This window comes from Salmo salar, chromosome 14 (assembly GCF_965601325.2).
Source record: "Salmo salar chromosome 14, fSalSal1, whole genome shotgun sequence".
Taxonomy (NCBI): domain Eukaryota; kingdom Metazoa; phylum Chordata; class Actinopteri; order Salmoniformes; family Salmonidae; genus Salmo; species Salmo salar.
The window spans coordinates 15,029,288-15,052,367 of record NC_138304.1 but is presented as its reverse complement, the minus strand read 5'-3'; the positions used below and the strand labels follow the sequence as shown (position 1 = coordinate 15,052,367).

Genomic DNA, 23,080 nt, shown 5'->3' with positions numbered 1-23,080 from the left:
TGTGTGCTGAAACTCTTCGTGCTACTTATACAGGAGTATTAGATCGGTAACAATCTAGCTCCCGCATGGCGCAGGGGTCTAAGGCACTGCATCTCAGTGCAAGATGTGTCACTACAGTCCCTGGTTCAAATCCAGGCTGTATCGCTTCCGGCTGTGATTGGGAGTCCCATAGGGCGGTGCACAATTGTCCCAGCGTCGCCCAGGTTTGGCCGTCATTGTAAATAAGAATTTCTTCTTAACTGACTTGCCTATTTAAATGCAAAAAAAAAAAAAAAAAAAAAAAAAAAAGGGATGTATGTATATATGTAGGAGACCCCCACTCCATACCACCACCTAGTGGATATTTATGGGATTACTCTCCTTGCAGGTCCAGAAGGTACTGAAGGAGTAAAAAGTAAACAGGTACCATGAAAGAGATCCTTTCTACTTGTATTGTAAAATTGAATTTCATGGCATAATGTGAGTGAACAAGCTATCAAAAACCAAATATTATATATTACACAAAATAAAGAAAGACACTTTGAGATGACAGAAAGGGATGGTGATGGTCGTCGTGGGTTACAGGTTCTGGCAGCACTGCAGTTTGTTCCCTTTCTGGTCTGTGGTGGGTGGAACACTTATGTCCACCACATTATTTCCAGGGGACTCGTCATGGGCAGACCGCTCAGCGATCTGCTTCTGCGATACGATGCGATAGATTTCTGCGGAGAGTAGACTAGACTGTTGTGGTGCATCTCAATACTTCAAAGAGGATTTCTTTCCTATTCTCTAGTCTACTTAATCTGCAGGTGTCTAAAAAAAAAAGTTGGGAAATGTCAAAGCAATTAGCTTTGCTCTTGTACTGTACCTGTAAGGATGTTTTTGAAAGCTTCCTCTACATTTGTTGAATCCAAGGCTGAAGTTTCAATAAAGGATAGAGTGTTTTTCTCTGCAGGGTTAAAGAAAAGGCAAAGTGAGTCACGCATCAAGAAATTGTTCCAGGACAGAATCCTTCTGAACTACACATTGAGGCTCACTCAATATGCTGCTATGTCCCAATACTATATTGTCCTCTCTTCCCTTGTGATGACCACTGATTATGACCACTAAAAGTTCCAGATAGGTGAAAGCAACTATATGGTGTTGCTCTCATTTCACTTTCACACTATCCATCTCTTCAGTGGTCACTTAGGACCACAAAATATAAAGAGGAGACTCTTCCAAGATTGTCCCAACAAGCCCTTATACCCCTGAGCCTGGTCCTAGATGCCATGACAATGACCATAGGAGTTAGCAAGACGGCACAACTAGATCTGGGACCAGGCTATGTTTCCTCTGCCAAAAGATGCAAGTACCTGCAAAAGTCTGGGCCTCGTCCGTGGGCACGGCCCTGAGATGGCGCAGGTCGCTCTTGTTGCCTGCCAGCATGATGACGATGTTGTTGTCGGCATGATCCCTCAGTTCCTTCAACCAGCGCTCCACATTTTCATAGGTCAAGTGCTTGGCGATGTCATACACTAGGAGAGCACCCACTGCCCCTCTGTAATAGCTGTAGGAAAGAGACTGCGTATCAATCTCAATGCACAAACAGACAACAATGTATGGGTCCCAAGTGAGGCTCCAAGTCAGGCACTGATTGATGATGAGGCTAGTAATCGGCTAGTGCTCAACAAACCCGATCTCGGAGAGCTATAGGGTATGCAGGTTTATGTTCCACACTTCAACCCAGCACAAAAACACTTGATTCAACTAATCAAGGACTTGAGCAGTTGATTTATTTGAATCACCTTTTACCTCTCTGAGACTATGATTTGAGACAACTACATTATACATAAATGGCGCCGGAGAAGAAAGCAGACGTTTTACGTGCCCCCAACGATTGTGTTGTTTTATAATTGTTTATTTGCATTGTTTGTAACTTATTTTTGTTACTTATTTTGTACACAATGTTGCCGCTACCGTCTCTTATGACCGAAAATAACTTCTGGACATCAGGACTGCGATTACTCACCACGGACTGACAGAATCCTTTTTTTTCCTTTAACGAGTCTGACGAGCCTGACACGAACGATATACTGCTTTCTCGGGAACAGGCCCAGATCCCCATGATTTCCGTTAAGAGGAGGCAGAGAAAAAGGGGCCAGAGGGCGGGCTGCCTTCTGAGAATTTGTAGATGATCCAATAAACCCCTACTTCCTTCCATTCTGCTAGCAAACATGCAATCTTTGGACTGTAAAATAGATGACCTACGCGGAACATTAAACTACCAACGGGACATTAAAAACTGTAATATCTTATGCTTCACTGAGTCGTGGCTGAACGACGACACTATCAACATACAGCTGGCTGGTTATATGCTGCACGGGCAGGATAGAACAGCGGCGTCTGGTAAGACAAGGGGTGGTGGGCTATGTATTTTTGTTTTTGTAAATAACAGCTGGTGCACGATATCTAAGGAAGTCTCAAGCTATTGCTCGCCTGAGGTAGAGTATCTCATGATAAGCTGTAGACCACACTATCTACCTAGAGAGTTTGCATCTGTATTTTTCGTAGCTGTTTACATACCACCACAGACTGAGGCTGGCACTAAGACAGCATTGAATGAGCTGTATTCCGCCATAAGCAAACAAGAAAACGCTCACCCAGAGGCGGCACTCCACGTAGCCAGGGACTTTAATGCAAATTTCTATCAGCCTGTTAAACGTGCAACCAGAGGGAAAGAAAACTCTGGACCACCTGTACTCCACACACAGAGACACATACAAAGCTCTCCTTCGCCCTCCATTTGGCAAATCTGACCATAATTCTATCCTCCTGATTCCTGCTTACAAGAAAAAATTAAAGCAGGAAGCACCAGTGACTAGATCCAATAAAGTGGTCAGATGAAGCAGATGCTAAGCTACAGGATTGTTTTGCTAGCACAGACTGGAAAATGTTCCAGGATTCCTCCGATGAGTACACCACATCAGTCATTGGCTTTATCAATAAGAGCATCGATGATGTCGTCCCCACTGTGACCATGCATACATACCCCAACCAGAAGCCATGGATTACAGGCAACATCTGCACTGAGCTAAAGGCTAGAGCTTTCAAGGAGCGGGACTCTAACCCGAAAGCTTATAAGAAATCCCGCTATGCCCGGCGACGAACCATCCAACAGGCAAAGCCTCAATACAGGACTAAGATTGAATCGTACTACACCAGCTCTGACACTTGTTGGATGTGGCAGGGCTTGCAAACCATTACAGACTACAAAGGGAAGCACAGCCGAGAGCTGCCCAGTGACACGAGCCTACCAGACAAGCTAAACTAGTTCTATGCTCGCTTCAACGCAAATAACACTGAAACATGCATGAGAGCACCAGCTGTTCCGAAAGACTGTGTGATCACGTTCTCCGCAGCCGATGTAAGACCTTTTAAACAAGTCAACATTCACAAGGCCGCAGGGCCAGATGGATTACCAGGATGTGTACTGCGAGCATGCGCTGACCAACTGGCAAGTGTCTTCACTGACATTTTCAACCTCTCCCTGTCGGAGTGTAATACCAACATGTTTTAAGCAGACCACCATAGTGCCTGTGCCCAAGAACACTAAGGTAGACTGCCTAAATGACTACTGACCTGTAGCACTCATGTCTGTAGCCATGAAATGCTTTGACAGGCTGGTCATGGCTCACATCAACACCATTATCCCAGGAACTCTAGACCCACTCCAATTTGCATACCGCCCCAACAGATCCACAGGTGATGCAATCACTATTGCACTCCACACTGCCCTTTCCCACCTGGACAAAAGGAACACCTATGTGAGAATGCTATTCATTGACTACAACTCTACATAGTGCCCTCAAAGCTCATCAATAAGCTAAGGACCCTGGGACTAAACACCTCCCTCTGCAACTAGATCTTGGACTTCCTGATGGGCCACCCCCGGGTGGTAAGGGTAGGTAACAACACGTCCGCCACGCTGGTCCTCAACACGGGGCCCCTCAGGGGTGCGTGCTCAGTCTCCTCCTGTACTCCCTGTTCACTCACGACTGCACAGCCAGGCACGACTCTAACACCCTCATTAAGTTTGCCGATGACACAACGGTAGTAGGTAGGCCTGATCACCGACAACGACGAGACAGCCTATAGGGAGGAGGTCAGAGACCTGGCCGTGTGGTGCCAGGACAACAACCTCTCCCTCAACGTGATCAAGACAAAGGAGGATCGAGCACGCCCCCATTCTCATAAACGGGGCTGCAGTGGAGCAGGTTGAGAGCTTCAAGTTCCTTGGTGTCCACATCACCAACAAACTTACATGGTCCAAGCACACCAAGACGGTCGTGAAGAGGGCACGATAAAACCTATTCTCCCTCAGGAGACTGAAAAGATTTGGCATGGGTCCTCAGATCCTCAAAAGGTTCTACAGCTGCACCATCAAGAGCATCCTGACTGGTTGCATCACTGCCTGGTATGGCAACTGCTCGGCCTCCGACCGCAAGGCACTACAGAGGGTAGTGCGAACGGCCCAGTACATCACTGGGGCCAAGCTTCCTACCATCCAGGACCTCTATACCAGGCGGGGTCAGAAGAAAGCCCTAAAAATTGTCAAAGACTCCAGCCACCCTAGTCATAGACTTTTCTCTCTCGCTACCGCACGGCAATCAGTACCAGAGCGCCAAGTCTAGGTCCAAGAGGCTTCTAAACAGCTTCTACCCCCCCAAGCCATAAGACTCCTAAACACCTAATCAAATGGCTATCCAGACTATTTGCAATGCCCCCCTCTTGTACACCGCTGCTACTTTCTGTTGTTATCATCTATGCATAGTCACTTTAATAACTCTACCTTCATGTACATATTACCTCAACTAACCAGTGCCCCACACATTGACTATGTACCGGTACCCCCCTGTATATAGCCTCGCTATTGTTATTTTGCTGCTGCTCTTTAATTACTTGTTACTTTTATTTCTTATTCTTATCCGTATTTTTTTAAACTGCATTGTTTGTTAGGGGTTCGTAAGTAAGCATTTCACTGTAAGGTCTACCTACACCTGTTGTATTCGGCACATGTGACAAATAAACATTTATTTGATTTTGATTACTCTTTTCTGTGATCCTTGCTGACTATCATTTCATTTTCAAGAGGCCTCAACAGGCCATCTTGCGGGATCCCACACGACTTACGCGGAGGTGATGGCTCTGTAACGTTCCTGTCCAGCCGTGTCCCATATCTGGGCCTTTATCGTCTTCCCATCCACCTGGATGCTGCGGGTGGCAAACTCCACCCCGATGGTGCTCTTACTCTCAAGGTTGAACTCATTCCGTGTGAACCGAGAGAGCAAATTACTCTTTCCGACGCCCGAGTCCCCAATTAACACAACTGTTGATAAAGAAACAGAGAGAGATATGGAGAGACTGAGATAAAACACACTGGCTGAAATGTATTTAGCCTAACGTCAGATGAGGTAGCCTAGTCAACAGGTATTTCACAGATGTACTAGTATCCAGGATCCTGGGCTAGAACTTGGATGTTTGCATTCTTCACCATATGTAACACGGCCCACCCACCTACGACCGCGTTACATAATGCAGGTTTTCATTTTTCAATCCTTCACTCCCATTGACAATATTGAATAAGTGGATGGCTGAAATCGACCCATTTTGAAGTGGCATGTGTCTGTATATCTCTGTCAATATTTCTATGCACTGATGGATCTTTTGGTTAATCGGTTGCCCTTAATTAATCAAGGAGACATAATAGTTGATGCACAGTTGGAGTGATATCCAACATGTTTACAGTAGGACCCCATGATCACTGTTGAGAAGCACTGAGCTCAATGATAAAATCAGAGGCTGACAGAAACAGCCTATTATATTTAGCTGAGATGTCAGGAGTAGGCCTGGCAGTCAGAATGGGGCTGTTGAGGTGGAGTCCTTTTTTATTTCTCTCAGTACAGGAAATCAAGGTGAACTTTGGCCGTGTGGCATCACACTGCTGCTGCAGGAAGCTGATAACATGCTCCATCAAACCTGAATTGACAGTTGTGGGACACTTTGGTTTCCTGTTTTCAACCGGGTTTCTAAATTATGGCGAGGGAGGAAGAGCAGAACCCTTCATTCTCAGATGTCTAGTCCACAGAGAATACTCTGTGTCACATCATAAATAGACCTCTATATGGAGTGTCAGTGGCAAACTGCAGGGTCATTCGATATAATTTCAGCAAGCCATGTCACCCACCATCTTTGATTGTTCTGAAATTGTTTCTGTAGTTAGAAACAGATAAGATTAGCTTTCCTGAAACATTATTTTGTTGAAATATAATTTGATCTCAGAAATTAAGCTAATTGATTGCACCATCGAACAGGAGAAGCAAGCAACAGCATGAAGCCCAAGCCTCTGCTATGCACTGTACATTCCACAAGCATTGTCCTTTTCACCTCTTAGCTGTGTAACCCAAAACCTAAGTTGCATTGTGATTGGACAAAAGCAATGACTGTACAGCCCCTCCCTAGAACTTATATTTTTTTGAGGAATCCCAAAAAAGGATCAATAGCCACCCACAGACCCCCCACACCCCATGCTAATCCCACCCCAACAACCAGTGCTTTAAAAAATCTGTTGTGTCTTAAATGCTCACATGATACACTACATGACCAAGAGTATGTGGACACCTGCTTGTCGAACATCTCATTCCAAAGTCATGGGCATTAATATGGAGTTGGTCTCCCCTTTGCTGCTATAACAAACATTATTCTTCTGGGTAGATTTTCCACTAGATGTTGGAACATTGCTGTGGGGATTTGCTTCCATTCAGCCACGAGCAGTAGTCAGGCACTGATTTTGGGCGATAAGGCCTGGCTCGCAGTCGGTGTTCCAATTCATCCCAAAGGTGTTTGATGGGCTTGAAATCAGGGCTCTGTGCAGGCCAGTCAAGTTCTTCCACATCGATCTCGACAAACCATTTCTGTTTGGACCTCGCTTTATACAACGGGGTCATTGTCACGCTGAAACAGGAAAAGACCTTCCCAAACTGTTGCCACAAAGTTGGAAGCATAGAATCGTCTAGAATGTCATTGTATGCTGTAGAGTTAAGATTTCCCTTCACTGGAACTAAGGGACCTAACCCAAACCATGAAAAACAACCCCAGATCATTATTCCTCCTCCACCAAACTTTACAGTTGGCACTATGCATTCATACAGGTTGCATTCTCCTGGCATCCGCCAGATTCGTCCGTCGGACTTCCAGATTCATCACTTCAGAGAATGCGTTTCCAGAGTCCAATGGCGGCGAGCTTTACACCACTCCAGCCGATGCTTGGCATTGCACATGGTGATCTTAGGCTTGCGTGTGGCTGCTCGGCCATGGAAACCCATTTCATGAAGTTCCCGACGAACAGTTATTGTGCTGACGTTGCTTCTAGGGGCAGTTTCGAACTCGGTAGTGAGTGTTGCAACCGAGGACAGACGATTTTAACGCCCTACGCACTTCAGTGGTCCCGTTCTGTGAGCTTGTGTGTTCTACCACTTCGCAGCTGAGCCGTTGCTGCTCCTAGACGTTTCCACTTCACAATAACAGCACTTACAGTTGACCGGGGCAGCTCTAGTAGGGCAGAAATTTCACGTCTGAGTTGTTAAGATGCCACCTTTCTATGACGGTGCCACATTGAAAGTCCACTGAGCTCTTCAGTAAGAAGACATCTATTGCCAATGTTTGTCTATGGAGATTGCATGGGTGTGTGCTCGATTTTATACACCTGTTCAGCAACGGGTGTGGCTGAAATAGCCTAATCCACTAATTTGAAGAGGTGTCCACATACTTTTCTATATATAGCGTATGTCAAAACATTTCACTGTCAGCTGAACACAAACATCCACAATTACAGTAGGTCTAAGCCTACATAAATGCAACATTTGCATATGGGCCAACAGGCTACAATTAACTACAAAAAATTTAACTTCATATAGCTCTTTCAAACATAAAATGGAAAACAGACTTCTTGTCAGTAATTGATTTACAAATAGTAACTATTTTATGGGTTTATCAAAGTTGATCAAGTCAAAGAGGCAACGCAGATAGGGTGTTGCATCTTACTTACAGATATAACTGCGGGCGTTGTTACAATGTTACAATGACAGCATTTATGTAGCCATAGTAGCAAACGTTTTCCACCAGAGACTGATACAATGTTTCTTTCAAAACCATTCCTCCAAACTATTTGTTATGATTCGTTCAAAAGGCTGATGTCTGATTTGTCTTAAGAATTAAACAATCACATAATTATTGAAGGTGCTATCAACGGGGGGCTGCAGTTATCAACATGTACCTTTGAACAAGAAGTCGTATTCATCGTCTCTGTTCCCCATTCTAGACGAGGCCGCTCCAACGCTTCTTCCGGAAAATAATTAGTAAAATAGTTTGTCTCTGAATTACCTGTATGTACAGGAGAAAATGACATACATTTCAAAGACAACGCGCCAATGCTGCCTGTCAAACAGGCTGACCGCAGGAAGAGCGTCTCCTCGAAATCTGCAGAAGGGGAGGAGTCCCTGTTTCCATGCCTTCCACACGGTGCCGCTGCTGTCTGTGGTACTAATAGGAAACAAAGCACAACCTATGCTTCCTGTGAGCAATTGAAGGTGTGTTGGATGCTCAGTTTGCTTATCACACGTTAACTGCTTCATACATATAGTTCATGTCCTAAATTGGCAGTGGGCCGTTGTGCTGATGGCGGATCCCTGCTACTGCATTTCTTCACTGTAGCCTACTTGGTCTGCTTATAAACCTAACCTGTCTGCAAAGCATTGTCTCATACATAAATTATTATTAATATTAGTCAATAAATGTAGGTATACTATGAGCATCTGCAATGTATTTTCATTTTCAGCAGGTCTTCTAACCAAGCACAGGTTGGAAGGTACAGACCGTCAACTAAAGTGTTACAGCTGTCTCATGAACATGAACGAATCTTAATACTTACATCAATTGAAAACAAATACATATTTATTACTTATTAATAATATTAAAGTATAGTCTCTCTCATGAAGCTTATAGTGGCAATCACAATCAAGAGCAAGTCAGGCTGAGAGGTGAGGTATTGCAGACTGCTATTACAATGTCATTACCACATTCTCTGCCATGGTCATTACAACGTACATTGCATATATAGTAAGCGCTGAGCATTATACATAATATCATGCATAAACGCATACAATGCAATGCCTGCAATGTTATCCAGGTAAAGGTAGGACAGGTCCACATTTGAAGTGCTATTCTGAATTTCATTATAGCCCCCATGTGACATAAAGCATACAAATTAAAATAGATTTTTAGCATAGAAGTCTATGCCAAAGAGATATCTTGGAACAACCTTCTGTCTAGAAATGTCTCTGTACTGATGCTGGGGAGGCCCTTGATTGCAGAGGCAGACACACCCACTTCCTCAAATTAGTCTCTGCCCATTTGATGAGTCAGAAAGGTCTTTGCTATCCAGCATCCTTGGGACATCCCTACCCCATTGAAGTTCAAATTTAAAAGGGTCAGGGTTTGGTAAGGGTTGATGTTTCTGCTTTCATTTCTTATGATCGACAAAGGAAGACAAAGACAAACTCAATACATTTTATGCACGCTTCGAACAAAAACAATACAGAGCCATGCATGAGGGCCCCCGCGGACCCAGGAGACTGGGTTAATATCGCTCACGAAGCCGACGTCACATGAGTAAGGTTTTTAATCAGGTCAACACTCGTAAGGCTGCGGGGCCGAACGGCATTCCAGGGCGCGTTCTCAGAGCATGCGCAGAACAGCTGTCAGGCATATTCACGATCCTTTTCAACCTTTCCTTGTCCCAGTCTGTAATCCCCACGTCTCAAGCTGACCACCACCATCATTCCTGTTCTCAAGAACTCTAACGCTACCTGTCACAATCACTACCGCCCTGTAGCACTCACATCTGTGTGATCATGCTCTCCGTAGCCGATGTAAGACCTTTAAACAAATTAACATTCACAAGGCTGCAGGGCCAGAAGGATTGCCAAGACGCACACTCAGAGCATGTGCTGACCAGCTGGAAAGTGTCATCACTGACATTTTCAACCTCTCCCTGACCCAATCTGTAATACCTACATGTTTCAAGCAGACCACCATAGACCCTGTGCCCAAAAACACCAAGGTAACCTGTCACGGGCTCCCTGCCTGTGCCATTAAACCCCTACAACTCATCCAGAACGCCGCAGCCCGTCTGGTGTTCAACCTTCCCAAGTTCTCTCACGTCACCCCGCTCCTCCGCTCTCTCCACTGGCTTCCAGTTGGAGCTCGCATCCGCTACAAGACCATGGTGATTGCCTACGGAGCTGTGAAGGGAACGGCACCTCCATACCTTCAGGCTCTGATCAGGCCCTACACCCAAACAAGGGCAATGCGTTCATCCACCACTGGCCTGCTGGCCCCCCTACCTCTGAGGAAGCACATTTCCCGCTCAGCCCAGTCAAAACTGTTCGCTGCTCTGGCACCCCAATGGTGGAACAAGCTCCCTCACGACGCCAGAACAGCGGAGTCAATCACCACCTTCCGGAGACACCTGAAACCCCACCTCTTTAAGGAATACCTAGGATAGGATAAAGTAATCCTTCTAACCCCCCCCCCCCCCCCCCCCCCCCCCCTTAAAAGATTTAGATGCACTATTGTAAAGTGGTTGTTCCACTGGATATCATAAGGTGAATGCACCATTTTGTAAGTCGCTCTGGATAAGAGCGTCTGCTAAATGACTTAAATGTAAATGTAAATGTAAATGACTATCACCCCGTACTGTAGCACTCACATCTGTAGCCATGGAATGCTTTGAAACGCTGGTCATGGCTCACCTCAAAACCACCCTCCCAGCCACCCTGGATCCACTCCAATTCACATACAGCCCCAACAGATCCATAGACAACGCAATCTCAATTGCACTCCACACTGCCCTCACCCACCTAGATAAGAGAAATACCTATGTGAGAATGCTGTTCATTGACTACAGCTCAGCGTTCAACACCATAGTCCTCTCCAAGCTCATCACCAAGCTTGTGATCCTGGGACTGAACACCTCCCTCTGCAACTGGATCCTGGACTTCCAGACGGGCCGACCCCAGGTGGTGAGGGTAGACAACATCACCTCCGCCACACTGACCCTCAATACACATGCCCCACAGGGGTGTGTGCTATGTCTGCTCCTGTACTCTGTTCACCCATGACTGCGTGGCCACGCACAACTCCAACACCATTTTCAAGTTGCTGACAATGTCAGTAAGACCAAGGAGTGGAGCGGGTCGAGGGCTTCAAGTTCCTTGGTGTTCAAATTACTAAGGACTTAAAATGGTCCACACACATGCAAACAGTCGTGAAGAGGAGGTTGAAAAGATTTGGCATGGGCCCTCAAATCCTCTAAAAGTTCTACAGTTGCACCATTGAGAGCATCTTGACTGGCTGTATCACTGCTTGGTATGGCAACTGCACCGCCCTTGATCACATGGTGCTACAGAGGGTGTTGCAGACAGTTGAGGACATCACTGGGGCTGAGCTCCCTGCCATCCAGGACCTGTGTATCAGGTGGTGAGAAAGGAAGGCCTGGAAAATTGTTAGACTTCAGCCTCCCAAGCCAATGCTCTCTCTGCTTCCGCATGGCAAGAGGAGCAACAAGTCTGACACCAACGGGCTCCTGAACAGCTTCTATCCCCAATCCGTAAGGCTGCTAATATTTTTTTTAATGGCTAATCTGCATTGACACTTCTATTTTACTTTTCCACTGACTATGCACACTCACACACACTCACAATTAATTTGCTCACACACATAACACACACACACATTCATACTGACGTTACATGCACGGACACACACACACTCACATACAATCATCATATATGCTGCTGCTACTCTGTTTATCATACATCCTGATGCCTAGTCACCCTACCCCTATACATATCTACCTCTATCACTCCAGTATTCCTGCACGTTGTTCTATATGGTATTGGCCCTGACTCTGGAACTGACCCTGTATATAGCTTACTTACTTTCTCTTGTTTTTCTTATTTCTATGTCTTGTGTGTTTTCGTTCTACTTGACTTTTAATTGTTTTGCACGGATACTTTTGAGAAGATGGGGAACTCCATTGGATTCGTTTTAAGACCTATTGTGTACGTTGCCCATGCGTCTTCAATTGGGCGATATTGTGATAAGGAGAGCGCTCCTTCAAGGAGTGAATTGGGCGCAACCTCAAAAACCCAACAGTAGCATGCATTTTCGTCAACAAGAACTACGACATTACAAATATTTTCCAAGATGTGAGATAATTAACTTGTTCTCTGTAATATCGTATAGCTTTGGAATGATGACATTGCGTACTTTCGAGGAAAATAGGCAGGTTTCTCGATTCATACCCCGAGAAAGGATTGCGTGATGATTAGCTTAGCAACTCCGTGACGCAGCATGACAACGTGAACGCGATTGGTCGACAGTCAGTTGTGTGAGTCGTTGAACTTGCTTGCTTGCATTCATTGCCGATGGGATTCCTATATCCTACTTTCTCCCTTGCTCTAATGTCTCTATAGCGGAGGATCGTCCCGAGTTACCACGGCCACAGTCGAAATTATGGCTAAACCTTGCCCATTTCTACAATTTATATTCTTAAAATCTGATGTTAACCCTAACCACACTGCTAACCGTATGCCTAACACGAACCTTAAACTAAGACCTATTTTTTGTTTTCATAAATGTTTATGATACCACCAATTTTGACTGTGGTTTTGGTAACTAGTGAAAACCTCAGCGGAGTTACACGTGGTCACGTCACGTGCGTCATTATTCAAGATCAAGATGGCAGCTTCCGTGTGTCGGTGTTATGAGGTGAGATTATGTACATTCGTTTTCACATTTCTCCCCCTGGCTTGCACTGCTGAAGAGTGGATGTTGACGAAATAGTTTTAGGGCTCTATATTTAACGTTTAAGAGGAACACTCATTTTACGTTATTTCGTGAAAACGTTATATCTTCTGAAGACAGTTATGAATGAATGGGCCAGTCGGTGTTCGTTCGTGAACATATGCTAGCTAGCGAGATAGCTAAACATGTCAAGCATTCTTCATAGCCTATTAATATTGTACATAACTGGTCAGTTCGTCTGCTTGGCGGAAATAATTCGTACATCAAACATGTCTGTAAATAATAGCTCACCATAGCCAGGACAGTTAGAGCATGTTTTGTAATACCTTTAATGGGAATGCTTTTTTAAATTGAACCTTTATCCTCTTACATCTAGATGTTCCGCTAGCGGAACACCTGCTCCAATATCCAATGATGGGCGTGGCGCGAAATACAAATTCCTCTAAAATCCGAAAACTTCCATTTTTCAAACATATGACTATTTTACAGCATTTTAAAGACAAGACTCTCGTTAATCTAACCACACTGTCCGATTTCAAAAAGGCTTTACAGCGAAAGCAAAACATTAGATTATGTCAGCAGAGTACCCAGCCAGAAATAATCAGACTACCCATTTTTCAAGCTACCATATAATGTCACAAAAAACAAAACCACAGCTAAATGCAGCACTAACCTTTGATGATCTTCATCAGATGACAACCCTAGGACATTATGTTATACAATGCATGCATGTTTTGTTCAATCAAGTTCATATTTATATCAAAAACCAGCTTTTTTACATTAGCATGTGACGTTCAGAACTAGCATACACCCCGCAAACCTCCGGTGAATTTACTAAATTACTCACGATAAACGTTCACAAAAAACATAACAATTATTTTAAGAATTATAGATACAGAACTCCTCTATGCACTCGATATGTCCGATTTTAAAATAGCTTTTCGGTGAAAGCACATTTTACAATATTCTCAGTAGATAGCCCGGCATCACAGGGCTAGCTATTTAGACACCGACCAAGTTTAGCACTCACCAAAATCAGATTTACTATTAGAAAAGTTTGATTACCTTTGATGTTCTTCGTCAGAATGCACTCCCAGGACTTCTACTTCAATAACAAATGTTGGTTTGGTCCAAAATAATCCATAGTTATATCCAAATAGCGGCGTTTTGTTTGTGCGTTCTAGACACTATCCGAATGGTAAATAAGGGTCGTGCGCATGGCGCATTTCGTGACAAAAGATTTCTAAATATTTCATTACCGTACTTCGAAGCATGTCAACCGCTGTTTAAAATCAATTTTTATGCCATTTTTCTCGTAAAAAAGCGATAATATTCTGACCGGGAATCTGCTTTTTGGTAAATAGAGGGAAAAACTGAAAGACGGGGGCGGCCAGTGCACGCGCCTAAGCCCACTCTCCCCTGATCGGCCACTTGACAAACGCGATAATGTGTTTCAGCCAGGGCTTTGAATTACGTCATTCAGCTTTTTCCCGGGCTCTGAGAGCCCATTGGAGCCGTAGGAAGTGTCACGTAACAGCAGAGATCCTTTGTAATGGATAGAGATGACAAAGAAGGCCAAGAAATGGTCAGACAGGGTACTTCCTGTACAGAATCTTCTCAGGTTTTTGCCAAATGAGTTCTGTTATACTCACAGACACCATTCAAACAGTTTTAGAAACTTTGGAGTGTTTTCTATCCAAAGCTAATAATTATATGCATATTCTAGTTTCTGGGCAGGAGTAATAATCAGATTAAATCGGGTACGTTTTTTATCCAGCCGTGAAAATACTGCCCCCTAGCCATAACAGGTTATTTAACTAGTCAAGTCAGTTAAGAACATATTATTATTTACAATGACGGCCTACTCCGGCCAAACCGAGGTTGCTGGGCCAATTGTGTGCGGCTGTTGTGCCGAAAATCTCCCCCAAGCCTGAACCCCCCCCTTTCTAATTTCCTTAATTTTGTGGGTAGACATTAAAAAATACTAGTCGAATAAGACATTGGAGAGGACGAATTTTGGCAAAGATAAATATTTATAGACAAATACAAATCAGTAGCGGATTTAGGTACGGGCGGCATCTTGCCCGGGCTGAAGGGGTGGTTTGCCACATACACTTGAAACAAATAGCCAAACCGAAAACTGCAGACAAATGTAGGCTAAACTGAGTGAAGAGCAGAAATCTCATCTAGCAAGCAAGTCGCAGCAATGAAGAACGCGAAGGGGGGGGGGAGATTTTCTGCACAACACCGCCCTATGGGACTCTCAGTCACGGCCTGGATTCGAACCAGGGACTGTAGTGATGCCTCTTGGGCCGAGATGCAGTGCCTTAGACCGCTGCGCCACTCGGGAGCCCAATAGGAGTGTCTTGTCATAGCTTCAGTAGGAGTGTCTTGTCATAGCTTCAGTAGGAGTGTCTTGTCATAGCTTCAGTAGGAGTGTCTTGTCATAGCTTCAGTAGGAGTGTCTTGTCATAGCGTCAGTAGGAGTGTCTTGTCATAGCGTCAGTAGGAATGTCTTGTCATAGTTTCAGTAGGAATATTTTGTTGGAAATCAGACTGGGTCTCAATTTACTGCTGCGAGGTATAATTTTTTTAGGTTGCTAAATTAGTTTTGCAGCCAGCTGTCTAAACTTGTTATGGTTGATTTACCTGGGGGCCCCACTGATTTCGGTAGTCAGTCTCACTCAGGCATGATATTAAAAAAAACTCAACATCTTCTCTACACCTCATGGCAAAATGTGTACAAATGCTCGAAATTAACTCTAAAATGTAAAAATATTTTCTCTGCTGTCAAGAGCGGGGCCACTAATGTTTTGGGGGTGTGTATGGATGTGGGTACGCAGACCCACGGGGTACGCAGATCCTGGCTCCTCATGATGAGTTCCGATTTTTTGTGGCTCCCACCCCCATCAAAGTTGCCCATCCCTGGCCTATGTTGTTCTTCTCTTTAGCTGGTCGGAAGACGTCTTCTGCTCCTGCCATCCCGTGCTGCCGTCTCCTCATTCAACAGAGGAGATGCCTACAGGATATGTGGGTCTCCGGCTGTCCCTGTGCAGGTAAAGACCAAAGCATTATCATCATTGACCTTCAAATAATGATCGATCTGGCGGTAGCTAACTAGCGTTAGCTAACACACAAACTCTTAACATGGTATCTGTCATTCACTCATAATTGTGCCCTCTTTCTCCCAGGTGCGGTATGCATCAGAACGACCTAGTCGTAAAGGCTTTTTCGGGGAGTTTGTGGAGAACCTGAGGCAGGAGTTTGGGAAGGACAAGGAGATGAAGGAGAACATCAAGAAGTTCAGAGAGGAGGCCAAGAGGCTAGAGGAGTCGGATGCCCTGCAACAGGCTCGGAGGAAATTTGTAAGCTTACATTTTTATTTTGGAATGTGATGTCCCTTTAAGGCAGTTGTACCAACCTTGGTTGTGCAGACATTTCTTCGCCAGCCTATCACTAACCTTCAACTAGTGAAGGTCTTGACAATAAGTTCAAAAGGTTGTGTCAGTGCTGGGCTGAAACAAAAGCCTGCACACGCTGTTGCTGTCCAGGACCGAGGTTGGTGACAAATGGATAATTTTTTTTAACTGTGTTACAAACACATACTTGTAATCAAGGACACTCATCAAGCTCAATTCTTTATTTCCCCCAGAAAACCATTGAGTCTGAAACCGTTAAGACCTCTGAGGTGTTCAAGAAGACCTTTGGGACTCTGTCTGAAACTGTGAAGGAGGTGAGTCATTTTCACTCATTCAAATGATTTATAGAAGAAAAGTCATTGACATCAGAAGTTAGTATTAGGCCTAAGTGTAAATATTTCAACTCCTTTATATCTTATCAATGGGGTTTATCTATATTTGTATATTCCTTAATATAATTGCATGAGTTTATAGTTTGAGTTAAACTTCTATCTTAGTGCCAACCCAGAAATACAATTATAACATACTGTTTATAGTAACGGGCTACACGGGCTAATGTGATTCTCCATTACCCGTTAGTTAGAGGATAGGTACTGTTTTGCTTAGCGCAGATCATTTACGACCAACCTTAACTTGGCGATACTATCTTTGTTCTCGATTCGTCCGAACACGTATCTCCTAAAATGTCCGTGTCCAGTTGCAGGTGGTTTATTTTATTTTTATTAAAATAAATATACTTTTTTTGCTCCATGAAGTAACCCAAAAATGTTTACCCCACCATCTTCCCTGTTTCAAATCTTTTCTCATTGCTCGAGACAGTTGAGTGTCTTCATGACATGCGGCACTTTGGGGTGGACCCACCAGTCTCAATCATTGAGAGATGATTTGAAATAGACATTGTTGGATTGCTTTGACGCATTTTCTAAATTCAAAACGAACCACCTGCAACTGGACACAGACATTATATAAGATGCATGTTTGGCCAAATCGAGAACGAAGATAGTATCGCCAAGTTAAGGTTGGTCGAAAATTCGCAGTGCTACAGTAAAACAGTACTGTCCTGTAACGATTAATGGAGAGTCAAATTAGCCCATTACAAATCTGTAGCTATGTTTTAAAGTAGCTCACCGCAACTCTTTCTGAAGTCTTTCTCACATCCATGATAATGCCTCAACTCTAAAGTCATTCTATTGTCTGTGTTTGTCCAGGGCCTTGAGGAGGTGACCCGTACAGACCTGGGGAAGAAAATCAAGGAGGGGGTGAAGGAGGCAGCCAAGACTGCCAGGCACTCGGTTGAGTCTGTGTCCAAGGGGGGAGAGAAGCTGGGAGCAACCAGCGCCTTCAGGGCCATCTCACAGGTCAGAGACTGACATTAAAACAAGCAACCCACCTCTCCATTGAAGGAAATGTGTTAATGCTTTATTCTTTTTAGTTCTTGGTCTGCCTTTAACCCAGCTGCTGCTTAAGTATTGACTTGGTTACATGGTTATTACTGATCATTAAGCACCAGAATGTAGAAGGTGTTACCAGTTGTTTTGGGTAAATACCAGCTGTTGAAGGACATTGAAGCATTAACTCGAGGCTGAAAATGGTGTAAAAAGTCATGGATTCTATTGAATCATTTAACTGATCTCATCTGTTCCCCTCTTTGTGTGTACAGGGGTTGGAGTCAGTGAAGAGAGGGATTGATGTGGTGGACGATGGAACTTATAGGGCTCCTTCTCAACTCAGGAAGAGGAGGGAATTCTCCGCCAAGGGACGGGAGAGCGACAACCGAGTGTTTGAGGCCAACGAGTATGTCCCTTGTTCATAGCCATGACATAGTTATAACAGATACGTTTTTCCATTCACTGACAATGCTATGGGTGTCCATTCAGCCATGCTTGAAACTATTAGGAAATACAACCTATTGATGTAACCAATCTGTTTTGATTTCTAGAGAGGACGTGGGTGTTGTGCTGCACAAGGATTCTAAGTGGTACACACAGTGGAAGGACTTTAAAGACAACAACGTGGTTTTCAACAGTAAGATAATGTTATTGTGTTTCATCAGAGATAGTTACATGAGTGATGTAATCATAGGTCACATTTTATGGCTGAGTGCACTTCACTGGCCTGTCAGCTGGTGGCACTATATTCATGAGCAAGGTAATACCTCAATGTCAAGTCGATCAGAAATGGGATTTTTCCTGATCAAGAAACATTTTCTATGACGTTGTATCTTATTCGATGTTCTGTGGATGGTCCCAGAGTCTTGGAAGTCTTTGGGATGTTTTCAGCTCGGTATTTCTTACGTTGCTTCCCCCCTCTCCTCAGGGTTCTTTGAGATGAAAATGAAGTATGACGAGAGTGACAACGCTCTTGCCAGAGCATCTCGAGCCGTGACCGACAGAGTCACCGATCTACTAGGTAAACAACCTCTCCTTTAAAAAAAAATTATTCTGTCTGTTGAAAAATCCTATCAGTCCGAGGGGTTTAATGGGTGTATTCATTCGTTTCTCTGTTATATTGTCTGGTATGTCAATGGCCACAAGGTGACTATCCTCTTTTCTTTCGTAAGTTCTGATAGATGGTAGGACTACATAGGTTTCCACTATTTTGCCATTAAATCCTTGTTTATTTGGTTGGCAGGTGGTCTCTTCTCTACCACGGAGATGTCTCAGGTGCTGACGGAGATCTTAAAGGCAGATCCCAGCTTCGACAAGGACTCCTTTCTCAAACAGTGCGAGAAGGACATCATCCCCAACATCCTAGAGGTAAGGGGCCCGAACACTTCCTTTCACACTTTTTAAGCATTTTTGTAGATCAATGTTTTGTTATTTTCAATTGTAATAATACATGGGTACTTTTAGCTACTTTTAACTTTTGAAATGCGTAACACTAGTGCAATCTATAGGCCACTAGAGTTGAATAGATGCTTCAAACATATAGATGCTGCATGCTAAATATCTATGTAAAGTAACTTCATTTACATGCATCCAGAGCGACTTACATTTCATACTTTATTTTCTCTCCATACTAATGTCCTTGAACGCACCTTTGTCCTTCTGTCTGCTGCAGGCTATGATCCGCGGGGAGCTCGAGATGCTGAAAGACTGGTGCTATGAAGCCGTGAGTACTTTCATACAGACAGCATGCTTTCTTTTCCTTTCCCCCTTTCCACTTGTATTGATGTCTGTACAAAAAGGGTTTACTTTGTTCTTCCGTTTGTCGGAGAAATTTTGTGTTCGTTTTTCTTAGCAGGTCACGTACTTTTCGAATGAAAGGAACCTCTTAAAAGTTCTTGTTCCAAATAGCTTTCTTCCTTCAGAGGTGGTCCTGCATGTTTTTTATTTTAAAAAAAAATGAATTTTACCTTTTTTATTTAACTAGGCAAGTCAGTTAAGAACAAATTCTTATTTTCAATGACAGCCTAGGAACAGTGGGTTAACTGCCTTGTTCAGGGGCAGAAAGACAGATTTTTACCTTGTCAGCTCGGGGGATTCCATCTTGCAACCTTTCGGTTACTAGTCCGAAGCTTTAACTGCTAGGCGTAACCTGTGTGGTTGATGTCTTGTGAATGTGTTTTAACCCTCCTCTCTCTCCGTCCTCAGACATACAGTCAGCTGGCCCACCCCATCCAACAGGCCAGGGCCCTGGGTCTAACGTTCCAGTCCAAGGTCCTAGATATAGACAACATAGATGTAAGTACATGACTGTGTCTCTCAGGCCCAACCGGGCAATGTCCTGTACAAGTCACCAACGTTTTGGAAGCATGCTGATTTAGTCATTTTTACAGGTTTAACATACATTTTTATATATCTCTGTTATATCATTTCTCTTCTCTCTCTCTCATTTATTAATTCAGTTACTCTTTCATCTCTGTCTCTCAGTTGGCGATGGGGAAGCTCATGGATCAAGGCCCCGTGTTGATCATCACCTTCCAGGCCCAGGTGGTCATGGTGATTCGTAGTCCCAAGGGAGACCTGGTGGAAGGAGATCCGGTGAGTTACCTCCTAAAAGGGTTCTCTCTATCCTGGCAGATTTTGTCCGGGTCACTTTGCCCCTAAACCGTTCTCTCTCCTGCCTTTGATGGTATCTTTTGTTCTACTTCCCTAACCCTGTTTCTAACTCTGTTTCTTCTATCCCATTTTTCTAACTGTTGCCCTTTTTCCTTGACTGCTGGTGATATGTCTTGTTGTTCCCACCTTTCCTTCTCTCCTAACCCTGTTTTTCATCTTCCCTCCCCCCAGGAGAAGGTGTTGAGGATGATGTACGTGTGGGCTCTGTGTCGTGACCAGGAGGAGCTCAACCCCGACGCGGCCTGGAGACTACTGGACATGTCTGCCTCCAGCACCGAGCAGGCTCTTTGAGAGATGAGGGACCAGACAAAGGGACGCTCCCGGGACACACACACACACGTCCAGGATCTACACACACAAGCCAGTGTACACCGCAACATCACACATATCCAGGAGCCACACTGTATGTCAAGAGGACGTGGCGGCATGTCACTTTCCAGATGCGTACTAGAGTGGTGTGCTTGTGGTTAGTCCTTAGGACGCAGATGGGATCTTCTACTTGTGTGTGTGTGGTCTTGGAACGAAATAGAGTGTATATGGACACGAAGTGAAAGGACAGTTTGTTTTCAGTTGTGCACCGGGGCCTCCCACTCATCTTTTTATTCTGGTTAGAGCAAGTTTGCGTTGTTCTGTGAAGGGAGTAGTACACACCATTGTACGAGATCTTCAGTTTCTTGGCAATTTCTTGCATGGAATAGCCTTCATTTCTCAGAACAAGAATAGACTGACGAGTTTCAGAAGGAAGTTCTTTGTTTCTGGCCATTTTGAGCCTGTAATCGAACCCACAAATGCTGATGCTTCAGATACTCAACTAGTCTAAAGAAGGCCAGTTTTATTGCTTCTTTAATCAGAACAGTTTTCAGCTGTGTTAACATAATTGCAAAAGGGTTTTCTAATGATTAATTAGCCTTTTAAAATTATAAACTTGGACTTGTGGTCCCGTGTGGCTCAGTTGGTAGAGCATGGTGTTTGCAACGCCAGGGTTGTGGGTTCGATTCCCACGGGGGACCAGTACGGGAAAAATGTATGAAATGTATGCACTCACTACTGTAAGTCGCTCTGGATAAGAGCGTCTGCTAAATGACTAAAATGTAAATGATTAGCTAACACAACGTGCCATTGGACCACAGGAGGGATGGTTGCTGATAATGGGCCTCTGTACACCTATGTAGATATTCCATTTTTAAAAAATCTGGCGTTTCTAGTTACAATAGTCATTAACAATGTCTACACTGTATTTCTGATCAATTTGACGTTTTAATGGACAAAACATTTGCTTCTCTTTCAAAAACAAGGACATTTGTTTGAATAGTGATATTTATGCTTTTTACAGAAAGGCAAAAAACTATAAAGATAAATAGGATATCTATGTATGTTTAAAGATCCATTGTGTTACGTGTCCAAATATTCATGGCAATTCAGACTAACTGTAAAATATGTCAAACTGCTTCATTGAAAGCTAGGGTGGGACCACAGTCAGGCTTGTCGTAAGGCAGCTACTTTTTCAGCTGAACCTCATTGACATTGCACTAATGTTCTCAGTCCTTCCAGATGTACGTATATGGTACTGTACGAGAGATGACTGCCTGCAACGGGTATGTTTATGGCTGTTTTTAGATTTTAAAATTACACTTTATTTTTTGACTGCATTACAAGATTTTCACATCAGGAAACTGAGGTGTTGTAGCCAACTGATTTGAGTGTTACATTCAGAGTTGGTTCTTGCATGGGGAAATGTGTAGTCTCATGACAACGGGCATAATCATATTTCAGCCGTCTATATAGATGTAAATCTAATGCTCTGAGATCGATTATTCATCAAAACAAGGACCATCATTCTAACAAAAATATGGTTTAATATTGTGACCTCTAGATTAAAGGATATAAACCTGGAGTTTTTATGGGAACATTTTACTTGGACCATGACTGTGTTGACAGAAGGTCAGTTTCTAACAGAAGAGAAACTGAATATATATATATATATATATATATATATATATATATATATATATCTACATACACACACACACAGTGCCTTCGGAAAATATTCAGACCCCTAGACTTTTTCCACATTTTGTTACGTTACAGCCTTATTCTAAAATGGATTAAATACATACAAATCCTCGTCAATCTACACAATACTCCATAATGACAAAGCGAAAACAGGTTTTTAGAAATGTTTGCACATTTATAAAAAATTAAAAACGAAAATACCTTATTTACATAAGTATTCAGACTCCGCTATGAGACTCGAAATTGAGAGCAGGTGCATCCTGTTTCCTTTGATCATCCTTGATGTTTCTACAACTTGATTAGAGTCCACCTGTGGTAAATTCAATTGATTGGACAACAATTTGGGAAGGCACAGACCTTCCCACAGTTGAGTGCATGTCAAAGCAAAAACTAATCCGAGAGGTTGAAGGAATTGTCCGTAGAGCGCTGAGACAGGATTGTGTCAAGGCACAGATCTGGGGAAGGGTACCAAAACATTTCTGCAGCATTGAAGGTCCCCAAGAACAGTGGCCTCCATCATTCTTAAATGGAAGAAGTTTGGAACCACCAAGACTCATCTGAGCTAGCCGCCTGGCCAAACTGAGCAATAGGGAGAGAATGGCCTTGGTCAGGGAGGTGATCAAGAACCCGATGGTCACTCTGACAGAGCTCCAGAGTTCCTCTGTGGAGATGGAAGAACCTTCCAGAAGGACAGCCATCTCT

At 43.7% G+C, this 23,080-nt stretch overlaps 2 protein-coding genes and 1 non-coding gene across 3 annotated transcripts; 2 read left to right on the top strand and 1 right to left on the bottom strand.

Annotated features, from left to right (window-relative positions):
* Positions 1 to 413: 413 nt before the first annotated feature.
* On the bottom strand, positions 414 to 8,538 carry LOC106568940 (ras-related protein Rab-11B). The gene is made up of 5 exons (XM_014139799.3): positions 8,294 to 8,538; positions 5,152 to 5,347; positions 1,335 to 1,528; positions 848 to 928; positions 414 to 701 (listed from the first exon to the last, which is right to left on the bottom strand). Exons 1-5 carry the CDS (start codon positions 8,331 to 8,333, stop codon positions 559 to 561), a joined length of 654 nt encoding a protein of 217 aa, XP_013995274.2. The 5' UTR covers positions 8,334 to 8,538; the 3' UTR covers positions 414 to 558.
* Positions 8,539 to 12,539: 4,001 nt separating this feature from the next.
* LOC106568941 (mitochondrial import inner membrane translocase subunit TIM44) lies at positions 12,540 to 22,259 on the top strand. The gene is made up of 13 exons (XM_014139800.3): positions 12,540 to 12,849; positions 15,837 to 15,941; positions 16,077 to 16,250; positions 16,538 to 16,618; positions 17,513 to 17,662; positions 17,965 to 18,098; positions 18,244 to 18,329; positions 18,621 to 18,713; positions 18,936 to 19,060; positions 19,365 to 19,415; positions 19,898 to 19,987; positions 20,177 to 20,287; positions 20,537 to 22,259. The coding sequence occupies exons 1-13, from the start codon at positions 12,820 to 12,822 to the stop codon at positions 20,654 to 20,656; spliced, it is 1,350 nt and encodes a 449-aa protein (XP_013995275.2). The 5' UTR covers positions 12,540 to 12,819; the 3' UTR covers positions 20,657 to 22,259.
* Positions 21,301 to 21,376, top strand: trnaa-ugc (transfer RNA alanine (anticodon UGC)). Its single transcript has one exon. It is a non-coding gene; the product is annotated as a tRNA-Ala (tRNA).
* Positions 22,260 to 23,080: the final 821 nt, after the last annotated feature.

What these genes read in the sequence shown, in the direction of transcription:
- LOC106568940 (XM_014139799.3), bottom strand. Translation starts at nt 8,333, where the DNA reads ATGGGGAACAGAGACGATGAATACGACTTCTTGTTCAAAG. An exon ending in ATACGACTTCTTGTTCAAAG is followed by an intron (nt 5,348 to 8,293) that starts GTACATGTTGAT and finishes CTTTATCAACAG; the next exon opens with TTGTGTTAATTGGGGACTCG. An exon ending in CGAGGCCCAGACTTTTGCAG is followed by an intron (nt 929 to 1,334) that starts GTACTTGCATCT and finishes TTAACCCTGCAG; the next exon opens with AGAAAAACACTCTATCCTTT.
- LOC106568941 (XM_014139800.3), top strand. Translation starts at nt 12,820, where the DNA reads ATGGCAGCTTCCGTGTGTCGGTGTTATGAG. An exon ending in CTCCGGCTGTCCCTGTGCAG is followed by an intron (nt 15,942 to 16,076) that starts GTAAAGACCAAA and finishes TCTTTCTCCCAG; the next exon opens with GTGCGGTATGCATCAGAACG. An exon ending in CCTTCAGGGCCATCTCACAG is followed by an intron (nt 17,663 to 17,964) that starts GTCAGAGACTGA and finishes TTGTGTGTACAG; the next exon opens with GGGTTGGAGTCAGTGAAGAG.